The sequence below is a fragment of the Centroberyx affinis genome, unplaced genomic scaffold (assembly GCF_046629955.1).
Source record: "Centroberyx affinis isolate AG114_WGS23_722 - 3 ecotype Tasmania unplaced genomic scaffold, CSIRO-AGI_Caff_v1 ptg003586l_1, whole genome shotgun sequence".
In the NCBI taxonomy this organism is placed as follows: domain Eukaryota; kingdom Metazoa; phylum Chordata; class Actinopteri; order Beryciformes; family Berycidae; genus Centroberyx; species Centroberyx affinis.
In genome coordinates this window covers 453,568-463,610 of record NW_027281512.1, presented here as the reverse complement: position 1 = coordinate 463,610, position 10,043 = coordinate 453,568, and the positions used below count along the sequence as shown (strand labels likewise).

Below are 10,043 nucleotides of genomic sequence, written 5' to 3'. Positions count from 1 at the left end.
CACACACAAATCAATTAAAAAGGAACAGTATTCCTTAGCGAAAGCCACCAAAAATGTGTTACTTAAGCAAACAAACTTATGTCAACAGAAGTCATTCTATTAATCACTCAGCTCTACCTTTGAAAGATCTTTGAAACAACCTAGTACCTTCTACTCTCACTCACATTGTGCATCTCACTCACAATGTGCATCTAAAAGCAGTCAAAGAGAGGATTTGATGTATGATTTGTTGTGTTCTTTTATTCTTAGATTTTACTTTATTTGATTCTTTTAATGCCATGCATTTTTGCTTGTTCTTTCATATGAATTGTATCTTTTTATCTGTCTTTTATCTACCTTCTATTGATGTAAAGCACTTTCAGCTGCATGTTGTATATGAAAGGTGCTATACAAATAAAGGTTATTATTATTATTTCAGCATTTTTTTAAGGCCTTAAATTGATATAATCACATTGCTTCAGAGACCAGTGGATACTATATTATAATTCAGTAGAAAGGATAAGACATTTGATCCTTTTGTGACAGTGTGTACAATACTGCTCATCACTGTCAGAGTGGAGTTTGTGTGTTTTGTGTGTGTCTTAGATAGACTCATCCCATGTTTTCACCTGGTGTCTGCGCAGCTGTTCAGTCATTTCGTCCATATGTCGATCATACTCTGCTATCAAAGGAGCCATAATACTGTAACACAGATGCAGAGCAGGGAGAATAATGCTGTCACTCGTGGAAAAATAATTTGCTCTCCAATGTATTCACGACCACAGAAAGATATGTGATGGCTGTCATAAAAGAATGCAGTGCAAGTCTCCAGTGATGGTGGGGTGTCTTCAAAATGTGCTTAGAAATAGGTGGGTGACATACTGACTTTTGTTGTGACATGTAACATCAATGCAGCTATAACTGACCTTCTGTCTGAGATCCAGGGGGCAGGAGACTCTGCATGCCTTGTCTCCTCAACCTGACAAACAGATAAGAGACGCAGGGGAGAGGGTCAACATTATGTAGCGTGGAGTAGTAGCCTTATCCAGACTAATTACCCTTGCACTTTTTTTTTATCACAGTAACAATGCACCCAATATACTCTCAACAGCAATCAAATTTACATGTCTGTTTGTCCTGAGGTAACTAAATCACTAAAGAGGTTTAGTTGAGTAGTAAAACCAAGTTAGTGGGCATACAAACGAGATTGATAGCTGTGATCTACTAAGCCTGTAGAATTTTATGATGATGGTGTTGTACCTGAGCTGGTGTGACTTGAGAGCGTCGCCCATCCTGATACTGGCTGAGAGAAGAGTTTAACCTTTGAACTGAAACATACACACAAACACACACAGATTTCCCCACGGTGCCACTTAACGTTAGTAGAAGGTAGGTAGTCTCCTCGTCTGTCCTTACTAATCTTACCTTGATCACGCAAAAACTCAACTTCTGCTTGCATGCTGGAGTCGCAGTCTGTATCGAAGCACAAACAATTTTCGTTAGCGAGCTAAAAATGACCATTAATAGCTAGTTAAACATCACAAGTGAAAACAGAGGCAGGCATAATTTATCGACCAGTTATGTCAACTTGTGTTTGCATGGTACAGCTCCGGTCAGAGACTTTTAAAAACTGCCTGTCAGACATGTATGCAGTCAGCTAGCGATGCTCTACAAACTAGTAACATAGAGTCAAAACATTAGCAGGCTAGCTAGCGTTGGCTGGCAATGGGAGTGAGGTTACGAGGTGTAGCTAGCTGACGACGCTTAGCAATCTCTGCTAACATTAAACCCTTTGATTAAACAAACAGATAACTTGCAACACAGTCAGATTTGCAGCGAAAAGTGACGAATGCAAGTTATGCAAATGGTTTAGAAACGGTTTGTTTTTATCCGCATTTGTTGAAAAGACAAAACATAAGACCAATACTTAAACCTTAAGCTATCAGGTCCGCCGTCCGTTTTGAAGTAAACAAATGACAACCAATGGCAATCAAGCTGTGCACCTATAAAGTTGTCCCCCTGCAGCGGGACAAGCACAAAGTATCCGCTCGGAAGCTCCAGTCATCTGTTTTGAAGTTGAGTGTTTTAGCTTGAGTTGTGCATGTTTTTAGAAAGTTATGTTTTTCATCCCCGTCTGTCTGTCTCTTAGCAATATATCTCAAAAAGTAACGAGCGGATTTGGATTGAATTTCATAGCTCTTGGCCCAAGGATCAGTTCATTAGATTATTATGATAGTCCGGATCTGGGATTTCAGCCACTAGACGACTGTCGTTTTTAGCAATAACTATGATGTTGCGTTCATATGCTGGTGTGGAAGTCCGCTATCGGGAACTTCTAGGTCAGCTGCTAAACAGATCTGCATTCACATGCTATTTTCCTGGAAAATTAAACCCGGAAGACAAACGATAAAGAAACAGTTTGCCAATTGGATAATTGCTCAGCGTTGGTGGAGCTTTACGCTTTACTGAGTGCCATGTCGTTCGTGCACTGTATTTTTTTTTTAACAGTGATTTCATTTTGAATTTCGGGTCTGATCTGAAGCCACAATTGAACCTCTGTCTAAGTAAGTTCACTTCTCTTTTTTGCCAACTTCTTTTATGCTACCAGGAAGTCCATCTTGATAAGAAAGTAACTGAATAACCGAATTGCATTTGACATTGACCTAATTTGATAACAAAGTTCTTAAATAGCAGAACGGTAAGTACATTAACACATAGGCTCAGCTGGAGCAGAGTTGAGACTGTTCAATACAAGTGACTTCCTGGAGCTTTTGACAATATGGGGGCAGCCTGTGGACTAAAGTGCATGACGTTCATCTACATGCTGCTTTACTGTGAATCTCTGTAAGTTGTCAATTTCTGCATTTATTGTAGCCTACTTGGCAGTTCAAGTGATTCTGATTCTGATTGCATTTCTCATTCAGTCCTTTTACCAAGATGGAATATATGATCAGTCAGACGTGGGACAGCATCCCTGTGACCCATGACCCTGTTCGGGTCAGGTTCTCTCCTGGGGATGGAGGGCTAAAGATGGAGGTGTTCGCTCCCTTCTTCAATGACCCTGCCGCCCCTGCAGGGCCCCCCGGCCAGCCCTTCCCCGGACTCTGGGATTATGAAGGTGGGTAGGGAGATACGAGGCCTGGAGATGCTGTACGGCACTGTATACATGCCACTACAGCTGCAACGATTAATCGATTAATCGATTAATCGATTAGTTGTCAACTATTAAATTAATCGCCAACTATTTTGATAATTGATTAATCGGTTTGAATTTTTTAAGAAAAATAAGTCAAAATTCTGTGATTCCAGCTTCTTAAATTTTCTGGTTTCTTTACTCCTCTATGACAGTAAACTGAATATCTTTGGGTTGTGGACAAAACGCATGCATGTGCATACTCACTCACAAAATAAGTTAAATATAGGATGCAAATACAGCTTCCAAATAGCAGTGTAATGTCACAGGGATTTAGAACACTGTTGCATGAAAATGTATTTTTAATTACGACAATAATTCCAGTCATGATTTAGTGAAGTCTGGATGATACAGTTTTAGGGCACTACATACTGATATAAGATTATGAATATAGTACAATGAGGATGGGGAGACGAGGGACTCGCTCTGTTTATGAGGCTATAATAGTAATTTCATTATCATTATCATGGTGACACAGCAATTAAACCCGTTAATGAAGTTGAGTAATAACAATCCTATCTAATTGACCTCAAGTTCGATTTCTGGTTAATGAGCCCCACCTATTTGTCCTCATTAATGTTACTTATCATTAGATTGGAAACCAACTCTACCATAATCTAGGTAGATAATGAGCATAGTCTTATGTTATTGAGTGGGCTGGTCTTCATACCTAATATTAAAGTCTATGTGTACTTTATTTTTACAGAATATTCTGAGACTCTAATGTATAAATAGATTATTTAAAATAACTGGGTTATTATGTGTGCTTTCATTTGAATGGCTGCTGCTGATGTTAATAGCACAATTTTAAACAGTTTGTTGATTTAACCATATAGAGGTCTCATGTTTGTTGTGTTATTTTTGACTCTATCTCCTTGTTGCTCAGTGGTGGAGTCCTTCTTCCTGGACAGTACTACTGAAAATTACCTGGAGGTGGAGGTTTGTCCGTACGTACAGAGTATTATGCATAGAATTACTACAGATTATGTTTAAAGCGAAATTTCCCAGACAAGAACTAAGCCCATGTCTCGTCCATGTGACCATATGATTATAGACAATTAAAGTATAATACGATATAATCATATTTCTCTTTTTAATGTTAATACAAACAAGAAAATGCACAGAGTACAACAATGAGACATCTTCTCCATGTTTTCATTTCAGACACGGACAACACTTGGTATTATTGCTTTCTGGAAGAGGCCAAGCATTCCAGGTAGGTAAACACACAATGCTGATAACTAGCTGATGTAGAGGAACAGCAAACAGAATAGTAAAACCTGACAGATATTAGGCAAATTTTACAATGTCAAATGCGATCAAGTGTTTGCAAAGACTAAACTACATGAGACCCGCAGTGACAACAATCTAGGTTAGGCAACATTGTAAATAAAACATTTCTCTTTGTTTGCCGGGATTAAAAACTGCTACTACTACTACTACTACTATACCACTGCTATTGTGTTTTTTACCCTTCTCTTGGTCTCGGTCTCCAGCAACAACTGCCCATGTCATTCAATGCCAAGATCGTAGGGGACAAGTGGATAGGTGAGGCTCTCCTCCCCTGGAGGTTTTTCCCCCCCAATGTCAACAAGATGAACTCCTATGCCATCCATGGCTCAGGAGAGGGCCGTACATATGAGGCGCTCTACCCCGTTCCCAGAGAGGACCTCGTAGAAGGCCAAAAACCCAACTTGTGAGTATGAGTGCAAGCGTTTAAAACAGAACAGTTGTTTGAGGTCACATTGGTTTTTTGTCATAGTCAAGCCCTTGAAAGCTAGATTGCATTGCTCCACCAGATACACATTATTCATAGCAAAACTTTATTTATTTATTTTTGTTTAGCAGCCAGATTTGTAAGTGTAAATGTTAGGTTTGGAAAACCGGTTTGGATGACATAGATAAAGAATTGACAGGCCAACCTCCAAGTGACTATGCGCTGCTAAGATGTGCCAGCTGTCAGCAAACACCTAGCCAGTGAGAACAGTATTTTATTACACAGAGAAAATTAAATGCTAATATACAGAGAGATGCTGTGTGTGTATGTGTGTGTGTGTGTGGGGGGTAAATCATAGATTACATTCTCTCTCTCTCTCTCCTCTCTCTCTCTCTCTCTCTCTCTCTCTCTCTCTCTCTCTCTCTCTCTCTCTCTCTCTCTCTCTCTCTCTCTCTCTCTCTCTCTCTCTCTCTCTCTCTCTCTCTCTCTCTCTCTCTCTCTCTCTCTCTCTCTCTCTCTCTCTCTCTCTCTCTCTCTCAGCCACCTCCTGGAGTATTTCCAAAACTTCCGCCTGCAAAGCATCATGGGAGAAGGCTGGGTCCAGCCAGAGTCTGATCTCTGGAAGGGAAAGCGCTGAGCTTTGCAAAAACACTCTCACACACACACTCACACACACTCCACAACACAGTGGCAGGGCGACAGCACGACCAAAGTCATTGACGGGGAACACAGTGCAATCGATCTTTATTAGTTAATGATGTCAAACGGCATGACATGAAATATGTTATCAGCTTGTCAGAGCGTATTAGAGGCCATGCACATTCACACGCGCACGCACACACACATGGCACGTCACAAGGTATTGGACGTCACATTAACTCGCCTCAGCGGAGTGTGACCTACAGCGTTACTGTGGATGGTTGGAGGGAGCGCTGACTTTGACATTCAGCTCCTGTATAGCCTGCGCACTTCACTTCAGTGAGATGAACCAAAGCCATTTTCTGTGATTCCTTCCTCTGACTGTTAAGAGTGACACACACACCCTACACACCCACACACACACACACTTCTGAAGTGAAAATTTGCTCTGCAGAAATATGTGCCAGAGCATTTGATTTACTGCTGTATTGTAATTAGAAACTTACTAACTTCATTTTACCAGTCATGCTATTATTGATATGGTTTCAATAATGGTGTTTACATTTTAATTACACATTTACACCTTAGACATTGTGAGGTTCATTCTGTTTTGTCTCTGTAACTGCTTGATAAATAGCACTTTTCTTACACCAGCACAAGACGTGTTTGCTTGCCTTGTAATCCCTGTTGTGTGATCACGCTTCAGTGCCATTTCCATCTGTTAACTTGATTGATTTGGGGCCACTACAGAATATATGTCAAGTCAACTGATTGTATATTATGGATTTCAGTCCATTCCTCATGAAAATAAGATGAAATAAACTAGGTTAAAAGCAGCATGGAATATGTCTGATGCATTGACTCACCCAGACAGTCTGTAATTCATCCCCGCTCATATATATATCAAAGTCCCTCACTAACTTTTCCACCTACTTTCGGAAGTTGAGAAGATCACAGGCCTTCTGATCCCCAACATACACGGGCACACGCACACTAACACTCTCCCTCACACACACATGATCACTGGAGACTCGCAAATCTCAGTCTTCTTTTCTACGGCCCTTTGAGTCTCTCCCCCTTGCCCTTGCTATAGCCCCTTGGAGACCCTATGTATTTATCAGAGGCTCTTCTTGGATTGCTGGCTGGCAAACCCCTGCTCCTGACCGGGAGACAGGGGGCCGATTGATTTTCATGTTGGGCGCGTTGCTCTTCGCTGTGGCAGCCCCTAAGCCCGTATTGAGCCCTATCAGTTTTAATTGGCGCTCTCGCCTTTGAAATGCGTGCAGTGATTAGGCCTAGAGAGCCCACTGCTTAAGCCCCCTCCTTATCATCGCCTGCGGTGCCTAGCCACCGCACTGTGCACTATTCACATGCACACACACACACACACACACACACACTCACAGACACACACGGAAAAATGGCACATTGTATTCCAAGAGCGTGTCTCTTACTAATACAAAGATCTACCCAAAAATGTGTTTCTGGGCACATATTCACACAAACATAGGAGCCTCATAAAACGTCTCCATGAATACCCATGAACGCACACCCGCTCCTGTAACACCAGTTAGCTTGCACGAGCCTAGGATGTGTGTCCCCACTAAGAGTTAGATCCAGTTTTCTCTAATTAGTGTGAAGACGAGAGGAGAGAGCAGAACAGGTAGCTCCCTCTCCCCTACCTCCAAAGCCCTGGCAGACAAGTAGACACAAGAGCAGCCTTATCGAGCCCAGAAAAGAGACCAGCCTGCTCTAAAACATTCAGCACCAGCTTAAGGGGTGATTCTGCATGTCAGAAACTTTCTGGTGATCATCCAGGCCTATTTCTTTTTCAAGAGAAGTGGGTCTCATTTCTTAAAGTTTAAAGAGTGTTTGCGGGTATGAATGGGGATAAAGTTGTGATGAAAAATAGAACAAAAGGGATAAAGGACTGATCTCGTAACATGAAAAGAGCAAGAGATTGGCCAAGTGAAAACAGTAATGACTTCCTAGTTTGAGGGGTTCTGTGATAGAGACCCAAATAAAAGATTCATACTGAAGCTAATAAGATACTGTGACACTTCATAGACTTTGTAGTGCCAAAAACAGTATCAGATTGTACAAAGTGATAGGATGACTTATCAACGCTGTGCAGTCCACCACACTAGCCTGGCTGGCTGCCACAGTACTACATCACAAAAACAAAAGTAAACTTTGATCAATGTTCATGTGGGACTATGACCTACCTAATCGCCAGAGTGCGATTTAGGCCTAAACTGTAAGCAGCCTTTTCCCTGTTCCACCTTTCCACAACGGCCAAGGCCAAACCAGTCATAAAATACTATAATACATCACCAGCGCTGTGTCGGTCTCCCATTGAGGTTGAAGTGGATAGGCCTATAATAAAGACCTAATGGAAGGGAACATGGCATCCCAGTCTTTCCCTGGCCCGACTGAATGCTTATTAACTCTGTCTAATTATTGTCCAACAAGTCCATCATTACTGAGAGGGCTGCAGGGGTGAGGGGAGGATGGAAGAGTGGTGCTGGGCACAAAATAGATCTGGAGCTAATGGTGTGCGTGTCTGTCTGTGTGTGCGGGCGTGCATGTGTGCGCTTGTGAGTGTGTGTGATGACACAGGTGCTAATTGCAGTTGAAGCCACTAGTGTTGTGTGTGTGTATGAGGATGCCATGGGTAGAATGCAGGATGAAGCTGTAAGAGGCTGGGGAAAGAAAAAGAGAGAGATGCAGAGCCAAGTGAATGCCAGGGACATTAATGAGGGCCAGACGAGTTCCACTTCTCAACAACACTGCAGTGAGCAAGAGAGCGAATGAGAGGAATAGAAAAATGAAGAGAGAGGAACAGAGGGGTTTCATTAGAGAAGAATGGCACACAACCATTTGCAAACTTATGCAAGCAAGGGTCCATTCTCACATCCACACAGGCATGCATGTGCTGACATGCAAACACAAAGACATTTGAGTCATTTACTTGTGTCTACATGAATATATAATATACAGAGACACACCTGCACATAGATGCAGAAAGTCTTCTAATCTACTCCATCCAGATACATGGAGTGATCAGGGCAAAGTCAATCAAATGAAATTGCCCTCATGTTTATGAATCATTGCTAATATATGCACTGGCATTTTCTAGCCCTAGTCAATAATAAATGGTTACTTCCTCGCTTATATGCACACAGAGACACGCACCTACACACAGAAATATAGAAACACGCACGGCTGCGCAATTTATGTGTCACAAGAGGGAATGGGATTCATATGTTATCATTGAATAAACATTAGAAACAAATGATATCGGGTAAGTGGGAAAAAGAAGTAAATTGTGTTTTCTCTGCTATCAACACAGAATATAAATCATGAGTGTTAGCCTAATTGATTCCATTATATCCCCACCTGCCTACCTGCTAGTCTCTCATCCATCCACACGTTGTTTTTCTTCATTTTAAGCTAGATAGATGAAAAAGTTGTTATTATGAAAGTGTATCGCATGCATAATTAAAATGGAAATGTAATATGTAAAATGGATGTAATCCTACATTTGAATTTAAATTTGCCACTTGTATGTGCAGTTTTTGGCTCAAAATTCAAATTCAAATTCAATAATGTCATTTGCATTTGACAATTCCTATACTAGTATTGACATTTTATTTAAACAGAGATTTGCACGCTTTATTTTTACCTTTATTCAAATGATGATGCAAATTGGAAAATTTAAATGTATTTCCCGAACTACGCAGCTATGTTTCATGTGATTATGCAATAATGGTGTCAAAATTATAATTGATATGTAATTTAAAAATGTTTTACATTTCATTATCAAAGACAATATTCTGCTGTAAAGGTGGCAAAATGTAAATGCTTATCCAAATGTAAAAAGCAAAAAGCGCCTCCTGTCTTTGCCATTGAATACACTCGCCACTGCGCTGATTCCCTGGCAAAATGCAATTGCAAATGCATTTCGAGAGGACTGCATTAACATTGTCACAGGCGTACACCTGTCAGTCATCCCATTAAGGCGGGTCTTGCGTTGCGCAATCGGAAGTAGTTCACAACGTGGGAAAAGAGAGAAGGTGGGGAGTTCCGTGAAGCCGGCCACAATATGAAGCACATTTTCTTTTGATTATGGTTAACATGGTTTAACATCAGTAAATACTGAATTCTAAAACAGAACAACACATTCATCTCTCACTCTCTCTCTCTCTCTCGCGCTCCCCCTCTCTCTCTCGCTCTCTCTCTCTCTCTCTCGGTGGTGTGGCCTATGTATTATCCAAAATTGTACAGAGTTTTGAAACTAAAGAAAATCGTTTTGTTGTATATTGTTGTCAAAAACATTTATTTAACATTTTCACTTCCAAGTTCCATGCTAAGTGGCTACTCTATTATATCAAAGTGATGAGGAAATTATAGGCCTACTATTTATTACAATAAAACTCTACAGTAGGCCCCCTACCTTTCTATTTGTTATTCCAGCTCAGCATTAACTTGATTCGCGGACATTAAAGGGCGATC

At 41.0% G+C, this 10,043-nt stretch overlaps 1 protein-coding gene and 1 long non-coding RNA gene across 4 annotated transcripts; one reads left to right on the top strand and one right to left on the bottom strand.

Moving 5' to 3' along the window:
- Positions 1-607: 607 nt before the first annotated feature.
- LOC139661687 (uncharacterized) lies at positions 608-1,940 on the bottom strand. The gene is made up of 5 exons (XR_011696605.1): positions 1,913-1,940; positions 1,405-1,452; positions 1,240-1,307; positions 906-958; positions 608-681 (listed from the first exon to the last, which is right to left on the bottom strand). It is a non-coding gene; the product is annotated as an uncharacterized lncRNA (long non-coding RNA).
- A 100-nt stretch (positions 1,941-2,040) lies between these two features.
- Positions 2,041-6,349, top strand: cunh4orf33 (chromosome unknown C4orf33 homolog). Of its 3 annotated transcripts, none has more exons than XM_071540221.1 (6): positions 2,041-2,318; positions 2,904-3,097; positions 4,059-4,119; positions 4,337-4,388; positions 4,669-4,868; positions 5,430-6,349. In XM_071540221.1, exons 2-6 carry the CDS (start codon positions 2,917-2,919, stop codon positions 5,524-5,526), a joined length of 591 nt encoding a protein of 196 aa, XP_071396322.1. In that variant the 5' UTR covers positions 2,041-2,318; positions 2,904-2,916; the 3' UTR covers positions 5,527-6,349. The 3 variants fall into 3 exon arrangements, with proteins under 3 accessions (XP_071396322.1, XP_071396320.1, XP_071396319.1); XM_071540219.1 differs by having other exon boundaries at positions 2,041-2,543; XM_071540218.1 differs by lacking the exon at positions 2,041-2,318 and adding an exon at positions 2,552-2,823.
- The last annotated feature ends 3,694 nt before the right edge of the window (positions 6,350-10,043 follow it).